Raw genomic sequence first — 27,669 nt, 5'->3', positions numbered from 1 at the left:
TAACCTCAGGTCAAGGTCAAGCTTTAACTGACCAGGATCGGTCAGTCTCAACATCTGATGATCTGGGACAACCCTCTACACAACAACAACAACGGTCAGGAGCAAAAGTGAAGAAAGCAGTGACAACATACAAACTACTGCCACAGACCAAGGTAGTGGAGGAGTGGAAGTCTCCATGTGACATTGGTTATATATGTCCCACCACTGATGGTCAGGTGTGGACCAAGTCCTGGGGCAGGGACACATGGTTAACTCTCCTGGACAGGAAGGGTAAAGTACAGGAGGTCAACCACAATGTCTGTATCTATGACATCAGTCTGTCACCCACCACACACACACTGTGGGTCTGTGATAATAAAAACAACATCACAGAGCTGGTATCAGGACGACTGACACACAGATTCAGTACCAAGAAGGTACCCTTCAGTATATGTATTACAGCCAGTAACCATGTCATTGTAGGGATGACCAAACACATCTCCAAATTTACCACAGATGGTAAAATGGTGTGTACTACAATGGCTAAAGGGACTGGGAAACCATTAGTGTGTACACCAGTCAGGATCTCAGAGTGTCCTGTCACTCACAATGTGGCAGTCATTGATTTCAGTGGTGAAAGTGATGGTGGTGATGGAAACATACATGTTGTGATGGACACTGATTTCACTAAGGAGCTGTTTGTATATAGAGGTGGCATCCCCAGTACATATAGACCAACACCACAAACAGGAGATAAACCATTTTACCCCAGTGGTGTGGTGTATGACAGTGTGGGGAACCTGATCATAGGGGACCGGAACAACAAAAGGGTCCTACTCATCAGTGGAGGTGGTGAGTTCCTCAGGGTCATACACACCGACACAGGCCATACATGGGCTGTAGGTATAGACAGGGAGGATGTCCTGTGGGCAGCCTTTTTTTTTAGCAACTTTGAGGCGTTACAAAGTCAAACTACTACAGTACAGCAGTGTGTGACACCTGTAACCAAACAACTAGTATATCTAGTTACTGTGAAATCAAAGACAAAGGAAACTTATTATGATTACCAATCAGCTAACAATGTGTGGCATTCACAGGATTATTAGTTACATTCACAGGATTTTTAGTTAAATGTCTAGACCACAGATTGTGTGACATTCACAGGATTATAGGTAAAATGTCCAGGCTACAGATTGTGTGACATTCACAGGATTATAAGTAAAATGTCTAGACCACAGATTGCGTGACATTCACAGGATTATAGGTCAAATGTCTCGACTACAGATTGTGTGATATTCACAGGATTATAAGAAAAATGACTAGACTACAGATTGTGCGACATTCACAGGTTTATAAGTAAAATGTCTAGACCACAGATTGTGTAACATTCACAGGATTATAAGTACAGTGTCTAGACTACAGATTTTGTGACATTCACAGGAATATAAGTAAAATGTCTACACTGCAGATTGTGTGACATTCTCAGGATTATAAGTAAAATGTCTCGACTATAGATTGTGTGACATTCACAGGACTATAGGTAAAATGTCCAGGCTACAGATTGAGTGACATTCACAGGATTACAAGTAAAATGTCTAGACTACAGATTGTGTGACATTCACAGGATTTTATTTACATTATTGATGTTTGTTCTGTACATGAATCTTCCAACTGATAACAATTGCCATTATTCCATGAATACACTATCACACACAATGACAACGTCATATTACTATGGTAATGTTTCTGAGAAGAGTAATCTCCCCTTCTTCGAGATAACGTAGTTGCGAGAAATAATATCCACCATTGTACCATTATTTTTATTTTTTTAATTGTGAAATCAAAAGAAATATTTATAACATTGTAATATTAAATACTGACTTTGGATTCACAATCGGTTCCTCATGGTCACAAACTTTCTAACACCCAAACGTTCGGCTGAGTAATCCCCTTGACATCAAATTGCACATTAAAACCCAAAGAACTTTGTAACGACACAGGGCACTTCATCCGTCAACTTATCATCATTTACATCTGCAGGTGTTTTGGCAAACAGCATATTCAACGCCTGTACCTTTAACTTCAAATGACCTCTTTGCCTACTGCCGACGGGTGTCCTGGTTTGTTACTATGGTGACCGATGATTTGAAATAGTTTGGACAAAAACATTTTTAGATATATAATATGCAGTGTTTAATGCAAAAAGAAACTTCAAATAAGATCATTTTTTTAAAAATGAAAGCAATATCAAGTGTTGGTTATTATTCGATTCTAGATATATATTTTTGTTTCAACAAAATCAGCTGATTGGCGGAAGTCGAACATTTGAAATTTTGTGTGTAGGCTGGAGTTCTGGCTGTATTTTTATGGTTTCCTGTCGGATACTAATATTAAATATACTAAATTTACAAAAAGTGTTGTAACTTTTTTTTATTGTAGTTCATCATAACGTAAATATATGAATTGAATGGATTTTTTTTCATGTACACATTGCGGCAATGAATAGTAGTAGCTGATCTACGTATCTTCTGAGGATCGCTAATGCGCTCCACATGATATGTAGATCAGATACTGCTTTTCAGAATGACGTAAAAGTCACCCGAACATTCTGTATGATCATTTTCCGATAAATCATTGACCAAGCTACAACGGATATATTTCCACCTGTTAATCAAAATGGTAAACAGTGACCAGGTGTAAATACATACATGATGTTCAGGTAGCCATGCCACCAACAATTAATAGGAAAGCATGTCGCAAATATAAAGGTCACCTGGCATGGGCAGAACAGGTAATTGGAATATAACGATGTTGTTTTCACAACAATAAGTTTCAGAAAAGATTCAATCTTATATACAGATAAATCTTCTACTTTTTTTTGTTATAAAATACACTTTTCCAAGAAGTTTTCTGATCGTCTGCAAATCCAACTGAATTGGTCATCGATATCGCCAGAATAAGTACGCTAAAGGCAGTCACTGTGACGAGGACCGCCAACAGCCAAATTCGCGAGACATGAAGAACACCAAACAATTGTGTTTTCAGGATTCTCCTTCGAAAAGAAAAGATCGGAATGTATTTTGCTGTTTTGAACCCATTGATATTTAATTTTCAAACTCAAACTTTTATCATTACCGGTTCAATTCGCATGGATGTCACCTTGTAAATTCCTGCCGGTTAATAGTATCATGCGACCTCATGTTGTTTTGACACATTCCTACTATCATGATTGAAGAGTTCAGCATGTTTTTACCCAAGAACGACATTTTAACCACAGATAAATGCGATGCAATTCTTTGTTATGTTTCCCAATACATGGTATTTATCAATTCACAACGTAACGTCCTGAAAAGTTGGGCCTACTTTACTCGAGTTTATTTATCCGATTCTATAGTATAACACTGACTTAAACTTGCAACTTTTCGTAATTGCTTAATTGGCAATGCAATCAGGGATTATACAACGAAATTTAGCAGTTTTATTGCTGCGAGCATATTTCATAACATTTCCGAAAATCCTCGAAACATTTACGAGAAATGGTCACGACCAATGACTGGTCTTGGATTATTCTTTTAGTATCGTGTACATCCCTTTCTTGACACTTCATTTTCCCCTTACAAAAGTGTGCACTATACGCAAATATTAACGGTAGTCGTTGGTCGGACATGAAATATCCAAATCAGTCAAAAGCAATTTATAATACCACAGTTTACCCCTTCGGGAACCTCAAATGTGCCTGATTCATACTCGGAACATCTTAAGGTTATATGTAATTCATGTAGGAAATTTGGAACGCCTTTAGGTTTTATCCTGTTCCTGTTTAAAAAGAGCTTGTAATTAGCAGAAGCAAGACACTTAACAGCCCAAGACAACTGAGGTCAAAATCTGGGACTGAAACCGAAATTAATAGTCCCCACTGGGGTTCCCCAAGGGGTGACTGAAAAACCCATTCAATCCCTATATAAGTAAAATGTCAAGACTACAGATTGTGAGACATTCACAGGATTATAATTTTGAAACCAAATGGCCTATACATGTAACTCAACTACCAATCAACTACTTTTCATTGTTATTTGCAAACAAATCTTTAACCTTTAAAGTGGATCGTATATAATACCACTCTATACCCTTGGTATAGATAATCAAAGTTTCCATTTGCTTAAAGGGACATCACAGTGAAGTGTATATTTTTTCGTCTTTTTTTTTTAAACTACAGAAACATATCATGTGAGATTCCTTATGGAAAATAAAGATCAGATTTGGCTGATAAAGATTCATAACAAGAGGCCCATAGGGCCTGCATGGCTCACCTGGATATCTAAGCAATCATGGCAAAATATTCACCAAATGAGATCCAAGGGAATATGCCAGACCCCAAGGCCAATCCTTGTAGCATATCTGTATTAGATTTTTCATGCCCAGCAATTTTATGTATGGTTATGGGGTGGGGATCTCAACTGTTTCCAAGCTGTGACTCAGAAACTAGGTCCCTAGGGTTGTGGCCAGACCCCAGGATCAATTCGAATATCATGACTGCATTTGTCTCTATTTGCCCAGCATTTATATATATAGTTTGGGGTAGGGATCTAAACCGTTTCAAAGTTATGACACAGGGGTTAAGTCTGCAAGGGTGGGGCAGACCCTGGGATCAATTCTAATATCATGACTGCGTTTGTCTCTTTATGCCCAACAAATGTATATATAGTTTTGGGGTGGGGATCTTAACCATTTCAAAGTTATGACCTAGGGGTTAAGTCTCCAAGGGTGGGGCAGTCCCCAAGGCCATCCTCGAAGCATATGTGCATTCATCTCTTTATACTCAGCAATTGTATATATGGTTAAAGGGTGGCAATCTCAACTGTTTCCATGCTGTGACTAAGAAACTAGGTACCTAGGGGTTCGGTCAGACCCCAGGGTCAATTATAATAGCATGACTGCATTCGTCTCTTTATGCCCAGCACTTGTATATATAGTTTTGGGGTGGGGATCTCAACCGTTTTAAAGTTATGGCCCAGGGACTATGTCTCCAAGGGTGGGGCCAGACCCTAGGGCCATCCTGGAAGCAAATGTGCATTCTTCTCTTTATATACTTAGCAATTGTATATATGGTTATATGGTGGGGATCTCAACCATTTCCAAGCAATACACTTTTTTTGGTCCCACCCCTTAGCCCCCACCATTTGTACAATTTTGAATTCCTGCCTCCCATGAATGCTTCCGACCAAATATGATCGATATCCATGGCATAATTCTACAGAAGAAGTCGTTTATAGCAATATAGCCAAATTTCCCCCTTTTGGCCCCGCCCTCAGCCCCCTGAGGGGTTAACCCAACCATTTGTACAATTTTGAATCCCCACCACCTAGGGATGCTTCCAGACAAATTTGGTTAAATTCCAATCAGTGGTTAAGAAGAAGTCGTTTAAAGAAATTGTTGACGGACAGACGACGGACCGGCGACAGACGCCACGGTATGACATAAGCTCACCTTGGTCATTCGGACCCGGTGAGCTAATAAGTCAAGGTCATTCATATGAACAAACTTTGTAGCCCTTCATCCCAGCATGCTACTGGCCAAAAATAAGCACCCTAGGCCTCTTGGTTATTCAGAAGAAGTTGTTTGAAGGTTTTAAGCATATTTGACTCCTGTGTCCTTGAATATAGGTCAAGGTAATTCATTTGAACAAACTTGGTAGCCCTTTATCCCAGCAAGCTGCTGGCGTAAAATCATCACCCTAGGCCTCTTGGTTATTCAGAAGAAGATGTTTGAAGGTTTTAAGCATATTTGACCCCTGTGACCTTGAAAATTGATGAGGTCATTTATTTGAACAAACTTGGTAGCCCTTTATCCCAGCAAGCTGCTGGCCAAATATCATCACCCTAGACCTTTTGGTTATACATGAGAAGTTGTTTAAAGTTTTTAACATATTTGACCCCTGTGACCTTGAAAATTGATGAGGTCATTTATATGAACAAACTTGGTAGCCCTTCATCCCAGCATGTTACTGGCCAAATATAAATACCCTAGGCCTCTTGGTTATTCAGAAGAAGTTGTTTAAATGTTTTGAACATATTTGACCCCTGTGACCTCGAATATAAGTCAATGTCATTCATTTGAATAAACTTGGTAACCCTTCATCCCAGCATGTTACTAGCCAAATATAAGCACCCTAGGCCTCATGGTTCCTGATAAGTTGTTTAAAGTAAAAAGTTGACGCTGGACGGACGACGCACCATGGCATAAGCTCGATCACTTGCCCGAAGGGAGGGCAAGTGAGCTAAAAGTACTGTTTAAACTTATTTCAAGGGTATGAATTTCCATTCAAGATTTTTTTCAGTGCCATGATTATATATACATTTCATGGCCATACATTTACATTTCATGGCCATGAATGAAGTTATAACATGATTAATACTTGTAAATTCAAGGGCCTGAGTGCGGTAACTTTTCAGGTATTTGTCATGGGGTGTATATATTCACAGAAAGATCATGGGTTTATCATGGTTTTACTTTCATGGGTATTTCATGGGTATTTTCATGGGGAAATATCCAGTAGTGGATGCAGGCCAATGTTTTTTTTTCTTTATGATATATATTTTAGTTTTAGAAGGATTAGTGTCCTATTGACAGCTATTTAGGTCATTTAAGGATGTGCCTCCATTTGTGAAAAAGTATGCATTTAATGTTTGTATGGGTTAAGTTTGGTAATAAGTCAAGTATCCATTATATAGTCCTGTCTTTGGTCTTGGTCCCTAAGTAAAGAATCTATTTTATGAAAGAAGAAAAAAATGAATGAGAGCCCTCCTGTGTGAGGGACACCATATTGTTTAGGGGACTGACTCCAGGGCTCCCCAACCCTGGCAGTTCCTATACATTTATTCATTTATTTATTTATTCATATATATATGTATATACTTATCAGTACAATTTATATATATAATATTTGGCTGGGGGAAATGAAATATTGGGAAAAAAATTAAAAAATCTACAAGTATTTTATGAAATGGTAACTACTAAGCCCCTAAGCGAAGCACCTTCTGTAGTTTTGTTTTGGATAAATAGATCTAGAGCCATACCTTTCAATATCAAAAGAATTAATATCATGGTCATGTGCTGTATTTACTAGCAGATGGCCAGGCAGACAACCTGATTCCAACATATCACACACCATCAACTTGTTCTAAAGGATATAAGATATTTTACCGGTGATAAGCCCAGGGCACCTGTATGTGAAAACATGTCAATAGTAGGGGGTGCACTTATTACCGAATATGAAGCTTTGATTTACTGGTCATACGCCCAGACTTGACAGTGTGGGCTGCCATTTTGGTTCGTCAACTGACCAACTCCGCACTGGTAGAAGTTTGTATTGTATATATAGAACGTAACTGTTATGTTTCATATCGGTAATAATTTGAGATTGTGGAAATAAGTATCCAGAAATCAAGTGATCAGGGTAATGTGGTTAAATAGTATAAACATTGTGTGTACATTTAAAACAATATACTGTATATATGTGTACATTTAAAACAATGTAATAAACACTTACTCCTCTAAGAACATGTCCACCTTCTCCTTACTTCTCCACCCACACAGGTGTAACACTCTCGTCCTACAAACACAGCATTAATACACTGTACATGTACTATAAATATTACATCATTGGTATAACGTATATTCTCCTTACTTCTCCACCCACACAGGTGTAACACTCTCGTCCTACAAACACAGCATTAATACACTGTACATGTACAATAAATATTACATCATTGGTATAACGTATATTCTCCTTACTTCTCCACCCACACAGGTGTAACACCCTCGTCCTACAAACACAGCATTAATACACTGTACATGTACAATGAATATTACATCATTTGTATAATGTATAGTTCTCCTTACTTCTCCACCCACACAGGTGTAACACTCTCGTCCTACCAACACAGCATTAATACACTGTACATGTACAATAAATATTACATCATTGGTATAGCGTATAGTTCTCTGGAATTAACCATCTTATAAAGGAATTATTACGCAGTACTATTAATCCATCTTTCATATACATTTGTAACAACTTCAATATTTCTTAACTTAACTGAAACCTCTTCAGGGGAAAGTTGGGTAGTTTGGTAGGTTTCACATCAGATGTTAAAAACAGTTAGAAAAATCTAAAATTATTGATGATTCAATCTGGATTACCCTTCCATCTATTCATTAAATTCAATCTGGATTGCCTCCCAATAAAATTTTATTATGTCCATGTACTAACCCTCTGGTATAAGTAATTCTAGAATCCCCTTACGGCTGTGTACAACAGTCTGATGTTATGGTGTACATTCTGGTTCAATCACTTATACTTTACCTTTCCTCACTGGTGTAAATCTTCATCTTCCTCAAGTGATTTAGTATGTTGCCGTCCACTTCCTGCCAGTGACAGTACTGAGCGCCATTACCGATGTCGCCGTCCTGTCGTAGGAGACCTTTGATCCCCGTACATCGGGATATATTGATCTTGGTTTGTGCTGTTCTGCACTCTTCTACCAACTGTCTGGTTACTGATATAAAATTAAGGTTTGGTTTGGTTTAGTATTGTTTAACGTCCTATCAACAGCTACGGTCATTTGAGGACGGCCTCCCCTGTGTGCAAGATGCATGCATGTAGTGTATGCGTATGTGTTTTGGGAGGCTGCGATATGTTCGTGTTTGTCACCTTATGATAGCGTTGAACTGATGCCCAATTTATAGTGCTACCTCACTGAAACATACTGCCAAAGACACCCAGCAGGACACCCCAGCCAGTCACATTATACTGACAACGAGCGAACCAGTCGTCCCACTCCTAAATTGCTGAGCGTTAAGCAGGAGTAGAAACTACCATTTTTATAAAACTAAGGATAAAACAAAAGTGATAAAAAAACGATCCTTTATTTTTTGGGTTACACAGTGGATATAAGATAATATTTCGTGTCCCCCTTAAATACCTAACACAGTGTGGAAGGATACAGGACAGCCATCGCCACATCCCCCTTAAGTACGGCTCTTCATTCACTACATGGGCGTTGTGCTCCACATTAATTGTCTGCAATGATAAGAGAACATTAATGATGATGCTGAAACATGGAAACAGGAAAAATCATATTAAGTCCCAAAAACGAAAGTAAAAAAAAATTGGTATTGTTCAATTGTTTCCTTGCAGTAAAATGTCAAGGGATCTACTATTGAGTGACAATAACATGTCCACATAAACTGATTCACACAGTCGGTCCTCAGATGCCCAACGGGACAAAAGCTACACTGAGCGATAAAAAGTTTTCTAAAACTAAACATTACTCAGGCCCTGAAGAGGCCCACTGTTCAGGTGAAACAGGTTATCACAACTAGCTTGTTGTAATTAAATTACTTCTACTTCTGCTACTTCTACCCGATAATCGACCTACTTCATCGTATTGAAGATCATGTCGATGTTTGGGTTGTATTTATGTACAGGAAAAGAGAGTGAGAACAGAGCTAATATATTATAGACTGTTTGTATTACTATCGCTGTAATGTACTATAAAAGTTTCTAGAAATTTTAATATCGCTTTCTTTCATTTTACTTGCAAAGTCTTGTTTGGTGATTCTACCTTTCAGTAAACATATACAAAGGACACAATATCTTTTATCAAAATTTGTTGAGACAATGAAAAAATGAAAGGCTTCAAACATGATTTTTTTTGAAAATACACTGTAATAAGAAATGTTTTCTTTCATCTTGAAACCGTTATTCGAGGTTCATTCTAAGACACAAAGTATGGTATAGTAGTATAAATATTAAGTATACTCTATACTTGTGCATTCTCAGACTCAAGATAACATATGAAATGTGAGAAAGATCAATCTGGGACTGAAAACAAACTTGAACTGTCAAAATCCATTATGGCTTTCGAGCGGCCATCTTGTTTTTCCGATTGGTTTCAAATGAAACATGCACAACTATACTGACCAAGCGAACCTACATACGAACTTAAGAAAAGTCTGTCAAGAACTTCTTGATAAGTAGTGATAACAAATTAGAACTGATAAAGTCCAAGATGACTGCCTTGAGGCCATTATTTAAGGATGTACAAATGGACCATGGACCCGGGACCAGTGGTGTTTGGTGATTTGATTATGATAAGTAAGTGAATATGGTTGGTGTAAGCTTTCATCGATCACAGCAGCTGTATTCACTGCAAAACAGTATTTACCTGTGTGCCATATCCCTTGGTGACTCGCTGTCGGATCCTCTGTGATATGTCAATGGTCGGACTTTTCTCTGAGGTTACAACATCTATCATTCTTTTACCACAGGCCCAGGACAGGTGAAACTGGGACGACCACATCTACAATATAGGTTAGTTATGTACCGTATTACTACAACAAAGGTAAGTTACACCTGTAGATTCCACATCTAAAATACAGGTAAATTACACCTGTAGATACCACATATACAATACTGGTAAGTTACACCTGTAGATACCACATATACAATACAGCTAAGTTACACCTGCAGATACCACATATACAATACTGGTAAGTAACACCTGTAGATACCATATCTAAAATACAGGTAAGTTACACCTGCAGATATCACATATACAATACAGGTAAGTTACACCTGTAGATACCACATATACAATACAAGCAGGTAACAACTGTACAAAACACATGATGGAGTGACCAGGTAAATACCTACCACAGGAATTCTCTCGTGTACAGTAATGTCTTTAACTGCCCCAGTCTGTGACACAGTCAACATGCGGTTCTCATCTCTCGGGTGCCAAGAAAAGGCTGTGCAATGGTTGGAAAAACCTGAGAACAAGAAATACAAAAAATCAATACCATTTATCTACTACCTTGGTATTTAGTATTAAATCCAGGATAATAATAATCATATCTAAACTATGGATTGCCTGGTTTAGATATGATTTTCAAAGGTTGAGGTCAAAGGTCAAACCATAGGTCACAGCGACCTACTTTTGTACTTGACACTCCACAATCCCAAGATGTATTTTGCATACCAACTCTGGTTACTCCAGGTGAAATAGTATAGAATAGAAAATGTCTGTAAGACACAAATGCCCCCGCTCATAGATGGGACGGGACGCAACACAACAGGGCGGGACGGGATGGACATGGGCAACACTGGATGGGACGGGATGCAACACAACAGGGCGGGACGGGATGGACATAGGCAACACTATATGTCCCCCATTTTATTGCGGGGGCATTTTATGCCCATGTCAAAGTCTTAGGAAAGATGGATGGACGAGCGCAAACCTATAGACTCCCCAGGAACCAGCTGGGGACCTAAACTGTAAACTCAATTGGATCCATGGCTATATATGATTAAACATTCTGTCAGCACATTCAATCCTCCACACAGATTTCATTAATATCATATAAAGTGTGTACTTACATGAGATATTTCTCTCTATTATAGCAGGGTCCAACTCGTCAGTACCTGTTTCAACAGACAATGGAAGTAAATTAGCTTGTGTTTACCTACAGGCAGATATCTATAGAGACTTACTATGGTAAACGTATTATTGTGTTACATCTATAAGCTCTCTCTTTTGGAATGTACGTTAACAACCATTTTGATGTTAACACAATCCATTGCAGCTGGTCATTAGGTGTGGATGGACATCATTTAGATTATACACATACCTACCCCTCACCCTTCCCCTACAAATTGACAGTAAAACCTCTACATCAAGATTTTATTTCATACACGATGTATGCATAAAAAGTGTTGCAACGTTTTGAGACCAACTGCTCCGTTTGTCAAGCTATGACTGAGTGAGTGATTTGTAACTTTTTGTACAACGATGTGACGAAATTGGGAACTTTATCTGTTGGTCTACTATATGGGAACCTCTATTTACCGGATTCTTGGTCTTCTGTAGGCTGTCTAGATTGCTGGTCACCTAACTACCATAAGATATTGACAACAAAGCTTTCTTTACAATCATTTTATATAGATATCCTATTGACACATTCACCCAACAATTCAAATCTTTCTCTAGACAGAGCCTGTGTTGTAAGGCTGGCCATAATATGATAGTAATATATACTGATAGTTGCATATATCATAATGAATGTAGACTATTTATATGTATTTCTTATGCATCAAAGTCTATAATCAACCTGGCTAACATCGGTCTCTTCAACTAATCAGAACAGAAGAAATTCATATACCAGCCAACTAGAGTGGACCTGGGTTCAAATCTCAAAGGCAATACATGCGGCAGATAGAAGCTGGATTTCATATAGGGATTGAGCGGCGTTTTTTTTAGAAAACTTATACCGGTATGAGCGCAAATCAGTGACATCCATATTGTATGAAGCCTGTTATGGCTTTGTGTTTAGCAGTTTACATTGTAATATGGATGTAACTGATTTGCGTTCATACTGGCATGGAAATTTAAAACAACACCGTTCAATCTATATATTGACTTTTTTACTATAGAACAATTGTTTCATTTTATTTATTTGTTCTTAAATTATTTACTTATTTACTGCGTTTTGCATATGGGTCGTCCTTTAAACGACATTGGTGGAACAGTCCTATTTGAATAAAATCGGCGCCAATAATTAACCGTAGTCATCTGAGTGTTTGATGCAGGGGCATTCTCAATGTTATCCGAAGCGAAGCAACAAGACTCTCATTGAACAAGATTAATCTATGATGTCATAAGTAAACCATGTGTTATGTCAAGAGATTTTATGCTTTCATGCTCAAATGAAATGCATTTCTGCTGGTAATGTTCATATAGTGGGTTGAAGCGCAAATGTAAATATATAGTGTAGGGCAGGACTTACCCATAGGTATGTGAATATATAGTGTAGGGCAGGACTTACCCATAGGTATGTGAATATATAGTGTAGGGCAGGACTTACCCATAGGTATGTGACGAATATCATACAACTTTACAGCAGATGTCTCCTTGGTCAGCACAGCTAAGAATCCCATTCTGTACAGCAAAAGTATATTATACATAGCATACAAACACATGACTGTGTTAGGTCCATATACAAAATGTGAAATAAACTTGAATTTTTGCTTAGCCAATTATGTATGACCTCACTTTTCATGATGTTCATGAGGGTCAAGTCAAAACTGGTCAGTCTTGCTATTCATTGTTCACTCACCTGGTTGGACACCAACCAATCTGGACTACTGGCTTTGCTTCTGGAAATGTCATTATCTAGATTAAAGGTCAAGGACAAATAAATGATCATCACTTAAGGTCGAATCCATATTAGTTCTTGTGTAAAACTAGAAAATGTCTGTAAGACATAAATGCCCCCGCTGCCATGTGAAATTAGTTTCAGTGTTCTATAAAAAGTTACAACCACTTTGATCTTGATACCCTGAAACATGCACACACAAAAGGTACTACACTTAAAGTTGATTTTAATATTCATATGTTTCTTTCTGTATGTTATTACCAACTCCATAACATATTGAATGAAGTTGCTAAGTGTTTAAATTGAATCAGTTGATGATTTTCTATATATAGCAACAGTGACCTTGGCCTTGACCTTGGAACCCTGAAACACAACCATGTCTGAAGTATACTCATACTTGACCTTTGCATAAAGTTTGACCAAAATCCATGAAAGAATGAAGTTGCTAAGTGTTTAAATTGAATCAGTTGATGATTTTCTATATATAGCAAGTGTGACCTTGGCCTTGACCTTGGATCCCTGAAACACAAAGATGTCCGAAGTATACTCATATTTGACCTTTGTATAAAGTTTGACCAAAATCTGTCAAAGAATGAAGTTGCTAAGTGTTTACATAGAATCGGGACGGGATGGGACGGGACAGAAATGGGCAACACTATATGCCCCCCATTTTATGGCGGGGGCATAACAAATAAAGCTATACAGTGCAATGCGACAGGAAGGTCTTATTATCGGGATTCATGGAATATGTATGTTACCGATTCGTGTTCATACCAGCATGAAATTGAAAAAAATTCTATTCAATCCTTATTTAATATGCATCTACACCAGACTTTATGAAAAAAACTTATGTGGAAGTAAACCTTCAATTTTTCAAAATATCACATCTTCCCACTCGGAAGAAACTTCACCTTTGATATATTACAAGACTATATTGCTATACGTTTGTACACGATTTATCAGAGTCGAGTCCAAGCCTCATCGTCAGAACTATTGTTACTGTACACTACACAGAGAACATGTCAAGGATACAGGTTTATCAAAATTCCTGATGTCCCACACAGAAACCTGATTCTGAAATAAAACAAATGGACACAGATCAGTAACTATAAGTTAAGATATAAACAAGTCAATTTAGTACTTCACAAACAGGGTGAAGTATCCTATTTATATTGTGTATGTACATGTACATCATATTAACATCAAATAGGGATTCATAGAAAACAAGCATAGTGTTTGTATTCAGAACAAGTCATACAGAAGCTACATAAAAGTTTAAGCAGAAGAAATCTACCAATATATAAAAAAGTTCTGTTATCAAAATTTTAAAAGACAGCTTTCTATTAAGATATTCATACTGACACAACCTTAGGATTTATAAACAAACATTTCTATTGCAACAGAAGGACATTTTCAGAACTTTTCACATTAATACACAAATGTTCAGGGCTCAGATGGCGTTAGTATTCTGGTTTCTACAGATCACATCCACAATCAAACTCAGCCTCAAACATGTTAACTCTCTCACCCCCATGTAACTTTAGTTGACTCTCCCATGCATTGATCTGGGTGAGTCCATTATGGTCTACAGTGGTGAAAGGGTTAATATTTTTATTGATATTCTGATTTCCACAGGTTTCCAGATTCCACAGAGTTTGGTTTGAACAGGGTAACAGTTTGTTGTAAGTTTGCTCTTTTGAGATAGTTGAACCAAAGCTTTGGTAGAAAACTTACCTCATGGTAGGAGGCTAGTCTATAATCGTTCTTGGGGTCCATACATATACCATAAACACTCTTGGTGTTCGTAGTCAGGTGCTGTCTGCTTGTCTCTGGCGAAAGAGGACAGTGATTGTATCAAGATGTTGTCTTAATTTTTTCAGTTTGTGAGTTGATCAATAAATTATGAAAACTCTGAGAGAATCAAACACAGACAACAAGTCAAAGGACTTGGTGCATTATGGGTAATTTTTGGCCTCATACAAAGTGAAAATTTCAACTTGAATTAATTTAACATTTTCTATTATTAACATCATATTTGTTTATTGGGGCCATCTTTCTTGGTGCATTTGTAGATGCCCTACCATAGCAACAAAATTGCGTTGCTATGCAAAAATAGCCAAAAGATGTTTTTTTTTAGGCAGTTAGCATGCAGAACTGAAAGCCTTCACATTTGACAAACAAAAATTCCTTTCTACGAATGAACACTGTTATGACAATTTTTAAGCAAATTTCCCCTTAACGCCCATTGTCCGTTTTAGTTTAGTTTCAAACAGTGCTGCTTTAGGAAGGTAATCACTGTTTATATTCCTTAACAAATTGTTTGTTTTATTAAACCCTAGAAAAACTATTCACCTTGATACAGCTGCACCATGAAACATTCGCATTTGATTTGATTCACGTTTACATTTTCCCCCGATTTCTGATATGTGACAATATGATCATTAGTGTGTTCCATTCAATTTTATTACATATTTGGTTACATATTATCTACAGATTTTTCTCTACACGGATTTAAACTTTTTTTTCCTGTGAAAAGTAAAACCTAGAAAATCTAAAAGAAAAGTTTGTTCAAACGTTTATAAATTTGCACCGAGGTTACAGTAGATTGAGCTGCGGGAACCATAGCTTCTAGGCCGACTTTTTTTTTTTTTATTGTTATCGGTCCATAGATTATTTTTTTTTAAAGATCGGGCCTAGAAGCTACGGTTCCCGCAGCTACAGTAGATTTTGAGTAACAGGGATATATATTTGATTGTTTACCATACTTTAATCAGAGATAACAGTACCTCTTAAATCAAAGATCTTGATGTACTTGGAGCCCAACCCTGCTGCAAATGTCTTGGAGTCCTTTTGGAACCAGGCGAGGGACCCTGTAGTATCACCCGGACCTGTCAAACAAACACAAAGGTCAGAACAGTTCAAATAGGAAAAGATCAAAATCAGCTAAAGGGAATTGAAATGTAACAGAAGGTCAATTCTGTCTTTGCGTATTGCAGAGTTATCTTCTCTTGTGAGCAGGTATTCATTGTTACGTCATTGGTTTGTGAGAGTAACGTCATCAATTTTTGAGAAAACGACGTAATTTTCTCACAAAAACCAATGACGTAACAATCAATACCTGGTCACAAGAGAAGATAACTCTGCAATTCGCAAATACAGAATAGATAAAGATGAGGACCTCAGCTTCACTAATATCTAAGCAGTCCTAAAAACACTGGGCTTGATTTGTGAAGTTGTAAATGATACTTTGGCATATATACATTAGACTTAAATCTTGCTCCAGAATCATGAATTGTTTTAATTTTTAGTATGTAAATGTACATAAGTAAAAGCAATCCTTTAGGACATAGGTAGTAGTTTCAGATCACTGAAATTGGAATACTGATGTTATCTAACACTGCAGACAGAAACCTGACTTTACTGACACCTGACTTTACTGACACCTGACTTTACTGACAGATGGTTATTTTTAACTGACAAATGATTTTATGACACCTGACTGATTTTACTGACAACTGACTTTACTTATGACTGGCATAACTGACACCTGACTGGTTCTACTGATAACCGACTGTACTGAAACTTGACTGGTTTTAAAAACAACATCAAACCAGTTTTATTGACAAAGACTTAACTGATGCTTGACTGGTTTCAGTGACATCTGATTTTTCTGACACCTAACTTAAATGACAACTCGTTTAACTGAAAACTGAATTTATTAACATATGACTGATTTTACTGACAACTGAATTCACCGACATCTGACTAATTATAATGACAACTGAATTTACCGACATCTGACTGATTTTACTGACAACTGAATTTACTGACATCTGACATTGCTGACTGTTTTTATCAATGGACGACTTATGTCGCTAACCACTGGTTTCTTTGTCTTAATACTGGCTTTACTGACACAGTACCATACCAGACCAAATATTTAAGTCATTTAGATGTCAGTAAAGACAGATTTCATTGTAGTTACCCAGTTCTGTGATAGGCTTGGTGATGACGCTGGATTCACTAATGGAGGAGCTGTAACGTTGTCGCTCCAGACTAGAAGTGATCTCACTGCCCGGCTTGGCATGGATATCCCAGATCAGGATACAGGGGTCACTCCTGTACTTCTCTAGACCCTCCGCTATCTGGCAACACAACAGCGACATCAGCATAAAATACGTATTGCGACACACATACCACATAAACAGGGGTACGTACAGCACTTTGATATAAGATGATGGAACTTTGTGGTCCAGATATTAAAATTCCACAACAACTTAACATACACAAGGTGTGTTTTAATGTTTATTTCCTGAGGAAGTGTTTGGTATGTTTGTGTTTTACATCCTATTTACAGCTATGGTCATTTAAGGACGTGCCAGGTTTTGGTGGTGGAGGAAAGCCGGAGTTCACAGAGAAAAACCACTGACTTACGGCCAGTATCTGGCGACTGCCCCATGTAGGTCTCGAAACCACGACCTAGTGGTAGAGAGCAAGGGGTAGCAGATTGCCAGACGCCTTAACCACTTGGCCACTGCGGCCTGAGGAAGAAGAAATGTTTCAATAACAGAATGGATAAAACCGTGTCAAACATACTTCTTTAAATTGGGTGACTTTCCTTTTGTATGAGATTGATCTTTACTTTTATCATGTTTCCAGCTATAAGGTACAGGACTGTGTTTCAGATCTATTGTTATTGTCAAATTACTCAAATCTACATAGTTACCAAATTGGTTTCCACGGGATTCCATGCCAAGTATGCACATGATCTGCTGTGTTTGGGACCTGAAAGGTTCAGTAATATTTTACTTTTAAATTTCCAAAATAATAGGAACAATTAAAACATTCATATCATTCCAGTTCATTTTTCAACGGTTGAAAACGGTTAAAAGCCATATATACGTATACACAAATGTGGATAAAATTCTGAAAACTTTTTGTGTAAAATATATAACACTTACTGAATTCTTTTCCAACAAGATCACTGCAACCTGGTTGTCCAAAACTAAAATTGAATATGAAAAAACATGAAAGAATAAAATAATAAGGCATACCAGTAAATGATACAAAATTAATACTGAAATACATGTTGTGAAAGATTCTTAATTTTAATCATAAAACAATATTATAATATCACCCCTTTTCTTCTGTCACTTGCATTTAAATTTTTCCAATGTTTGCTACCTAGACAGAATAATTTTGTTACCAGGACGGAATGATCTTGTTCCCTGGTTGTTACCTGGACAGAAGTATCTTGTTACCTTGACAGAATGATCTTGTTACCTGGATAGAATGATCTCGTTACCTGGACAGAAGTATCTTATTACTTGGATAGAATGATCTTGATACTTGGACAGAATGAGCTTGTTACCTGGACAGAATGATCTTGTTACCTGGATAGAATGATTATGTTACCTGGATAGAATGATTATGTTACCTGGACAGAATGATCTTGTTACCTGGATAGAATGATTATGTTACCTGGATAGAATGATCTTGTTATCTGGACAGAATGATCTTGTTACCTGGACAGATTGATCTTGTTATCTGGACAGAATGATCATGTTACCTGGACAGAATGATTTTGTTACCTGGACAGAACAATAATTTTACCTGGACAGAACGATTTTGCCATTTTGCTGTCCGACAGCTATTAGATTATCCTGCTCATCTCTGCCAGGGTACCAGGCAATAGTCTGAAAGCAAACAGAGTCCTGTCAATAAAGTATCCAGGTACTGATAATAACTTATTAAAGAAAACAAAAAATACAAACACTTTCATAATATTTAGAATAACTTTTTAAGGATTTGTAAATACCTAGAATGTTAGTCACAGACAAATACTTAACGAATGTTAACGAAATTTACATATCTCATAAAACATCTTAAGACACTTATTTCTTGGTCTGAAGTAGATTTTTTCCCCCAAAATTTTAGCCAATTTTCACCCTTTGGATCCACCTCTTAGACACAAGAGTGGGGTCAGAGTCTAAACTTGCATACCATCAAACTTCCACTCATCAAAGATAATTCTAACCTAGTTTGAATTATTTCCACTAGAAAATATAAGAAATATACAAAAGGTGGTATATTTTTGAATATCGAAGCTACTGGTAAATTTTAACACCACCACAGGGAAAAATGTTTGACCCCGGGGTAACATTTTTTTCCCATCTATGCAGCATATCTGATTTTAGGACCTCTTGGTATGAAGGAGAGAATTTTTGAATTTTGGTCAATTTCCCCTTTTGAGCCCTTCCTTGAAGACCCCTTGGGTGGGGTATGAACTGCATTTTACAATTTGAAACACTTTTCTACCAAGGACGATCCTCACCAAGTTGGAAAGAAATCCTTCATTGGTTCTTAAAAGAAGCCAAAAATAAAAAAAAAGTTTACCTATGTCGAATGAAAAGCAATAATCTTATGTGATTAAATAGGTCAATTGAGCAGAGCTCAGTCGACCTTAAAAAACACTTTACCTTTCAAAATGAATTTGTCGTTATTACATGTGATGTTATAGTGTATGTGATGGTGTTAATGTAAAAATAAAACTCCCCATGACATTTCAGAGACTTGTATGGTCCAGAGCATAAAGCTGACAGTGCAAGATAAAAAGCTTTCAATTGAGATAAAAAAAATTAAAAAAAGTTCATTTTTTTCTGGTTTTGAGATATCTCTTTTGACTATCCGTTTCTAAGGAAGTGCCAACATTTTAGTTTGTCCTTGTTTGGTATACCCAGCGAGACCCATACTTGTTACCAAGCAAGGACAAACTTAAATGTTGACACTTCCTTGGAAACGATAGTCGGAAGAGATGGAGAAGATCTCAAAACCAGAAAAAAATACTTGAAAAAAAAATATACTGTTTTTAATCTCAATTGAAAGCTTTTAACTTGCACTGTCAGCTTTAAGTAGATAACAACGTTAACCAAGCCGTCCTGTAGTCTTTACCAGATGGCCTTACCTTTAAATATTGTATTCCAGAATTAACAGCCACGTGGATGCCGTAGGTATGGTCCGACAGTCTTGTTGCTATTGAGAAAAGATTCAAATATACTGGAATGAATATATATATAAACCATCAATTATAAACCATGACATTTACTCAACCTTTTTTCTTTAGAACATTGTATAACATTGTTTCAAAGGGTGATACATGAAAACTAGTAATATGAAATAATGAAAAGTTATTATTTTTCAAAATAAATAGATCAATTACATCATTAAAGGACATACAATTACATCATTAAATGACATACAATTACATCATTAAATGACAAACAAATACATCATTAAATGACATACAATTACATCATTAAATGACATATAAATACATCATTAAATGACATACAAGTACATCATTAAATGACATACAAATACATCATTAAATGACATACAAATACATCATTAAATGAACCAAACCTTTTGCATGATTTGGGTCTCTTCATTAAAAAGTCTTTTGAACTGAGGATAAAGGCTGGCTTGCAAAGTGCTCAAGTTCAATATTATGCTTATATTCTGAGTACAGTTCTTATATTTTTGTTACTGTTGTGTTAATTTGCTGGTCGGTTCTATCCATATAATGTAACTTTCTTTCATTGCTAATGCAATAAAGTTGAATTGAATTAAGATTGCCAATATATCCTGTCATTTTTTGAGGGTTTGAAAATAAAAATTAAAAAAAGATCCTCACAAGTTTATAGCAGTAAATTCTGAATCTAAAATTCATACTGTACATTGAATGAGTTTATATTGAGTATGTACAACATACCTGGTTTCCCTTTGAAAGCATCGCTTTCACTGCACCGAGTGACCTTGTATAGATTGACCATTGACCCATAAGTGAGAAACAGGTCATTTTGAGTGGGTGACCACAGGATTTTTGTCACAGTAGACATGGTCAGTCGGTCAGTATTCCTGCTTACAGATCAGGGTGTTTTTTTTCATTTGGTCTTCATAATGTCTGTAAATTTATAAAAAAAAATGGTTATTCATGATTGTCATATTATAAAAGTCAAGTGCATTCCTTAAAATGCCTCAATATCTATATCAACCTATCACAAAAACTGTATATCTATATTCAGAATATATTTACCAATCTAAAATACATGTGTGTGTACATGTAGCTGTTTTTGAGCTATTTAAGAAGTTAAGTTGAATTATGAGAGATGTGCGCACAGCCCAAGCTATAATCGATATTCAGTCAATTGTTAAATATGAAAAAGATGTGGATTAATTAGGTTGCCTTACAAGCGTCAACTGTAGGGAATTTCCCTTTAGCTCAGCGGTAGAGCATCGGGCTAGAGAGTCAAGGGTCGCGGGTTCCAGCCCCAGCGACGGCACTATTTTTATCACTATTCCTCGTCCTATTACAAATACAGCTCAGAGACATAATAAAAATAACTTGAGATACAAAGAAGTCCACATATGTGTACATTTACTATCTCCAGATCATAAAGTTTCACCAGTCTTTGGTTGTACGTTTTTGAGAATATGAACAAAATAGTCAACATTTTAATAGACTAAAGATTTATTTTTTCTATTTTTATGATATTTGTCTTTTTTAATCTTTACATAAATAATGTACACCTATATATCTAGTCAGAAAAGAATTGAACTATTTATGTTGAAATCAACAATGAATTTTAAGACAACGAAAATGAGTCAAAACATAATTTTTTTCCGACTATGTTGGCCTAGTTTATATTTATGACTAAAACTTATAATAGTGAATATCATTCATCTATGATGTACAATGTTAATTCTAAATCAATAAAGGTTTATTAGCATTATAATAATACTGGACGCAGGCATATACCTACATATCTCAAGATCACAATATGTTCATTACTATCCAGATGTACAATAATGTATGTGGTTAAAAAAGCATTCAGGTTGCAATCGCCCCAATGTTTATCCAATCGGGATTCAAATGTATTGACTGTTGCTTGTTGAGTATGCTAATTGTTCTTTCCGCTAACGATATTATGTCCAGCCAAGTGATTATATTTTAGTTCCAAATTATTCCAATAATTGTCCAGTCCAATTTCAAATTCCCTGATTGTGTTTGCTTGTACGACCTCCTCAGTTTTTTTTTATTCCAAATGTCATTATGATCCATTCCGCGATTGTTTGCTGACAAGGTGACAATGATAGATCCAAAAAGAATTACCACTAGTCGGCTATTTTTTCATCGGATAGGATTATGCTCACTTCGGCGCCAGTCAAAAAGATTTCGCTCTAAAATTGTATCGTGCAAAGGTGCATAGGAAGGGGGCGAAATTGATCAAAATTCATATATAAAAAAATACAACTACTTCTATGCTTACGTTTGTATCAGTTGACAGCAAGTATCTTTAAAATGAAATACTTTCATTTGTATCATCAAAATGTTAAATGAGTCTTCAAACCCGTGTAGAAACAGAGAACAAATCAGTTAAAAAACCTTCTCCTTGCCGTTTCGTTTTGAGCGGAAGTCAACACGATATTTTAATTTACGATAGTCGTTCACAAATCATAAGATTCTGACATGATCATAAATAAGCATATTAATAAATGATAAGTTATTAATATTTCACATAAATGATTCTAACTGAATTTTAATAATACTTTAATATTTATAATATTAAATGTCGTAAACGAATTTACCATAAAGTGAGCACTTCCGGCGTCATGTTTCTAAGCGAAATTGAAGTTTCTTCGAGATGAAAGACATGGGTTATATCGTTGTTATCTACGGACTTGTGTGGTTATATAACTTCATTAATGTCAACTGATACCTTGTGACTTAATACATCATGTCGTCAAATTCAAGAAACCCGAAGGACATCAGATCCGTTGTAGAGGACAGTGATAAGGTGACGCCTAAAAGGCTTTTACTCTGGGTATGACCCGTGGGAGGACGGTTCCCGCATTTCCCTGCTCCGTGTGGTGGTTTGATATTCCCTAGCGTTGCGACCAGAGTGTAATTAAGCTGCTGCTTTGTATGATGTCATTTTGCATGCAGAGCGCATATCATTGTTGAATCAGGGGTGTGCAATTTATTATACACTGCTTTCAGTTGGCATTCATACAAGTCAATATGAACGCCAACTGAAACTTGAAAAAAAATCCATTGGTCGTCACTTTTGCATTTTACCTCTTCATGTTTGAAATTCAAGGAAAATACTGCTTCATGGAAATTAGATTTCATCACTGGTACAGGACATATATATAAATCATGGAAAATGTACAGAGATGAAAGTATTTTTCAATATTTAGTTTACTACTGTTCGTACGACATTCATTTTTACACTGATTAATAACATGAAGCATGCTTACTCTTTGTATGATAATCATCAAGATTCATGCAAAATGTGCTGGCTTTATACATTATTTTAAAGTGTGGTGTGAGTAGATTTTAATCCTTAAGCTTTCAGTCCCATAATTATCACTTACTGAATGATGATCATCTTTAGTAAGACTGAAATCAGACCATTTAAGTGATTTATCAGAACAGAACTTTTCCTTTGATGACTTTCCTCTACTCCCATCCCTCACCCTTCCCACAGACCACAGAGTACATAACATTAAATAAAAATTCTTTGATGATTTGCCATTTATATGTGTGGAAATGTTAATTTATATTCATAAAGTTCAGTCTAAATATTAGATTAAAAGAAATTTGACTTTTAATATGGCTGATGTTGTAACCATGTTCTGGTAAATATTTAGTGAGTGTTGGAAAATGATTCTAGTAATATATGGTGAAACATTAAGAATAGCCTGGTTTTTTTTTACATATTGTATTTCATTTTGCAATATCTGGCTATAGCTATTATGCTTACAAATGCTCAATATCATTTTAGGTAATGCTTCATAGCTTGCATCATTGCATACATGTAGTACATTTGTATTATGTGAAGTGTAGTAGTATTTGTTTTTTAATTTAACCGTTTCATATAGCCAAAACCTTTTCTGCTACTTAAGGACCATCCTCTACACTCCAGGGGTTACGTTAACTTTTGCTCTCTGCACCCCTGGAATATGTCATAGCAAAATTGAAGGCTCAGTGTGCGCCACCTTGTTGATGAGACAAGAAGACTATTTTGATCCTTTGATGTTCATCAAAAGAATCTTGCGGTCACGTAATGGTAAAATTTAGAGGCTTTGAAGTCGGGTGTCGCTCTTTTGTAATCTTCAAAGTGCAGGTATCAGCCTAGTGATTGGTCAGGTTTTTTAACCCTAGACCAATCAAACAGCTTTCTTTGTGCCTTCAATTTTACTATGACATATATTCCAGGGGTGCAGAGTTAGCGAAAGTGAGCGTAACCCCTGGAGTATCGAGGATGCTTAAGGACATTCAATGTATAGCTATATTATAAACTTATGATCTATTGTATTAGGTACATAAGTAAACTCAGTGTAATGAGCCAATTAATACCTGTAAACATTTACCAGGTGTCATCCATCTAAATTAATTACCAGTCGGACAGGACGTTTGAAAGGTTTCTTATATATGGAGTGTTCTTTTGAGAATGAATTTTTGTCATAGTGAAGAAAAGTGTCCTCAATTTCAATAAAGTGTTTTTATTTTCTACCTAAATCTTACAGCAGTCGATACATGGATGAATTGAGAAATTTTAGTACCAGGCATATTTATACAAATTGGGAAAATATTCCCTTTTTTGAGGATTATTTTCTTTGGTTTTGGGGGAAACAAGGCAATTTTTGGCTGGGGGGAAGTGCCTGCCAGTGGCTGAAATAATGTAATGAAAAATAATTTCTTGATAATGTATGTCTTTGATGTAGTATACTAAACAATGAAATAATTTTCATTATATTTTGAATATATATATATACATATCTAAATTGTCATTTTCTATTTAGGACATGTCTGATATGCAGAATAACCTGTCCAAACTTAAGGGATTATCGGCTGATGATAAGACAGAAAAGGCCATGCTTCGCTCTCGTATTGACGAACAGTCTCAGTTGATCATGATTCTGAAACAGCGTTCAGACGAAGTCGCATCCAAAACTAAATCTGTGGACAGAATCAATGAGGAACTTATCAGCTTCCGGGATTCATCTAAAGGGATGTTGGACGGAGAGATCAGGAAATACAATATACTCAATGCTAGGTTTGACGACCTGGCGTCCAATCATCAAGAAATGATTAAGATTAAAGACGAATACAAAAGAGCAAATAGAGACCTGCGAGAGGAAAATTCTCGTTTAAGAGATGAAAATGCTCGTATATTTTCTGGTGCTATTGCTGAAAAGGAAGAACAGATAAGTGAACTAGAGAAAAAACTTGGAGGTCTCAAGGAACAGTGCAACACCCTGGAACATCGCAACAGGTATTAAGTATTATAACGTCGGAACAAATATTAATGTCATGTAAATCAAATGGTTTTCGAGAGAACACCCTTTTTATACGACCGTCAAATTTGACGGTAGTATTATGGTATGGCGTTGTCCGGCCGGCCGGCGTAAACTTTGTTTGTCCGGCAATCTCCTCCTACATTTTTCGACTGATCTACATGTATTTGAAACTTGGTATACATTATAATTATGATATGAAGTTGTGTCTCCCTTAAAAGAATTTTGATTCGACAATTTTTCCAATAGTTATTGCCCTTTGTTCATTTCAGTATTTGATTTTTGTCCGGAGATCTCCTCCTATATTTTCTGACCGATCTCTTTCAAACTTGGTAAATATCATAATCATGATATGAAGTTATGTCTCCCTTAAAAGAATTTTGATTCAATAATTTTTCCAAAGGTTATTGCCCTTTGTTTATTTCAGTATTTGATTTTTGTCCAGCAATCTCCTTCATTTATCACCGGATCTCTTTGAAACTTGGTATACTTTATAATCATGATATGAAGTTGTCTCCTTTAAAAGAAATTTGATTCAACAATTTTTGCAAAATTTATTGCCTTTTGTTCATTTCAGTATTTGATTTTTTGTCCGAAGATTTTCTCCTACATTTTTTATAGCATATCAGCTAACCAATCTTAGAATGATGCAGATATTATTTCATTGTAAGAAAGTATATATATTGCATTCAACGGGCGTATTTTGTTCCGCCCCGCGGTACTCTTGTTTCTGATAGGAACAGATTTCTTTCATTATCTGACTAGGATTGTCTCTACAGATATATATATTGTGAACATATACATCATCCTTGATACTCCAGGGTTACGCCCACCTTCACTCTCTGCACCCCTGGAGTATGTCACAGCAAATTTGATTGGTATCAGGTAAAAAAAACTGGCCAATCGCTAGGTTTATACCTGGGCCTTTAAATATTACAGAAGAGCAAAATACGACTTCAAAACCTGTCAAATTTACCATTAGGCTATCAAGAGATTCTTTAAATTTTACATCAAAGGATCAAACTAGTCTTTTCATCTCATCCACAAGGTGGTGCACACTGAGCCTTCAATTTTGTCAATACGTATCCCAGGGGTGTACTAGAGAGCATAAGTGAGCGTTTTAACTCATGGAGTATCGAGGATGGTGATACATTATATCCTACTTATATACACTGTTGGGTACTTATATACACTGTTGGGTACTTATATACACTGTTGGGTACTTATATACACTGCTGGGTACTTATATACACTGCTGGGTACTTATATACACTGCTGGGTACTTATATACACTGCTGGGTACTTATATACACTGCTGGGTACTTATATACACTGCTGGGTACTTATATACACTGCTGGGTACTTATATACACTGCTGGGTACTTATATACACTGCTGGGTACTTATATACACTGCTGGGTACTTATATACACTGCTGGGTACTTATATACACTGCTGGGTACTTATATACACTGCTGGGTACTTATATACACTGTTGGGTACTTATATACACTGCTGGGTACTTATATACACTGCTGGGTACTTATATACACTGCTGGGTACTTATATACACTGCTGGGTACTTATATACACTGCTGGGTACTTATATACACTGCTGGGTACTTATATACACTGCTGGGTACTTATATACACTGCTGGGTACTTATATACACTGCTGGGTACTTATATACACTGCTGGGTACTTATATACACTGCTGGGTACTTATATACACTGCTGGGTACTTATATACACTGCTGGGTACTTATATACACTGCTGGGTACTTATATACACTGCTGGGTACTTATATACACTGCTGGGTACTTATATATACTGCTGGGTACTTATATATACTGCTGGGTACTTATATACACTGTTGGGTACTTATATACACTGCTAGGTACTTATATACACTGCTGGGTACTTATATATACACTGCTGGGTACTTATATACACTGCTGGGTACTTATATACGCTGTTGGGTACTTATATACGCTGTTGGGTACTTACATACACTGCTGGGTACTTACATACACTGCTGGGTACTTACATACACTGCTGGGTACTTATATACACTGTTGGGTACTTATATACACTGCTGGGTACTTATATA

At 36.4% G+C, this 27,669-nt stretch overlaps 2 protein-coding genes across 2 annotated transcripts in view; one reads left to right on the top strand and one right to left on the bottom strand.

The window, feature by feature from the left end:
- The window catches only part of LOC110464328 (WD repeat-containing protein mio-B-like), a 38,384-nt gene extending 15,721 nt beyond the window's left edge, over window positions 1–22,663 (bottom strand). Inside the window, exons 1-18 of the mRNA XM_021519505.1 lie at window positions 22,524–22,663; window positions 20,966–21,157; window positions 20,159–20,226; window positions 18,808–18,890; window positions 18,156–18,199; window positions 17,921–17,979; window positions 17,180–17,339; window positions 15,981–16,082; window positions 14,929–15,023; window positions 14,227–14,268; window positions 13,156–13,211; window positions 12,904–12,977; window positions 11,420–11,464; window positions 10,697–10,812; window positions 10,209–10,343; window positions 8,986–9,061; window positions 8,345–8,537; window positions 7,529–7,591 (exon numbers count right to left, since the gene is read on the bottom strand). Coding sequence (XP_021375180.1) covers window positions 7,529–7,591; window positions 8,345–8,537; window positions 8,986–9,061; window positions 10,209–10,343; window positions 10,697–10,812; window positions 11,420–11,464; window positions 12,904–12,977; window positions 13,156–13,211; window positions 14,227–14,268; window positions 14,929–15,023; window positions 15,981–16,082; window positions 17,180–17,339; window positions 17,921–17,979; window positions 18,156–18,199; window positions 18,808–18,890; window positions 20,159–20,226; window positions 20,966–21,092 — 1,538 coding nt within the window. The 5' untranslated portion in view covers window positions 21,093–21,157; window positions 22,524–22,663. The remainder of the gene's footprint in view (window positions 1–7,528; window positions 7,592–8,344; window positions 8,538–8,985; window positions 9,062–10,208; window positions 10,344–10,696; window positions 10,813–11,419; window positions 11,465–12,903; window positions 12,978–13,155; window positions 13,212–14,226; window positions 14,269–14,928; window positions 15,024–15,980; window positions 16,083–17,179; window positions 17,340–17,920; window positions 17,980–18,155; window positions 18,200–18,807; window positions 18,891–20,158; window positions 20,227–20,965; window positions 21,158–22,523) is intronic.
- A 198-nt stretch (window positions 22,664–22,861) lies between these two features.
- The window catches only part of LOC110464363 (coiled-coil domain-containing protein 89-like), an 11,642-nt gene continuing 6,834 nt past the window's right edge, over window positions 22,862–27,669 (top strand). Inside the window, exons 1-2 of the mRNA XM_021519550.1 lie at window positions 22,862–23,051; window positions 25,063–25,535. Coding sequence (XP_021375225.1) covers window positions 22,992–23,051; window positions 25,063–25,535 — 533 coding nt within the window. The 5' untranslated portion in view covers window positions 22,862–22,991. The remainder of the gene's footprint in view (window positions 23,052–25,062; window positions 25,536–27,669) is intronic.

The sequence above is a fragment of the Mizuhopecten yessoensis genome, unplaced genomic scaffold, assembly GCF_002113885.1.
Source record: "Mizuhopecten yessoensis strain PY_sf001 unplaced genomic scaffold, ASM211388v2 scaffold10985, whole genome shotgun sequence".
Lineage (NCBI taxonomy): Eukaryota > Metazoa > Mollusca > Bivalvia > Pectinida > Pectinidae > Mizuhopecten > Mizuhopecten yessoensis.
The sequence above is the reverse complement of the archived record's forward strand: the minus strand, read 5'-3'. Positions and strand labels throughout refer to the sequence as shown.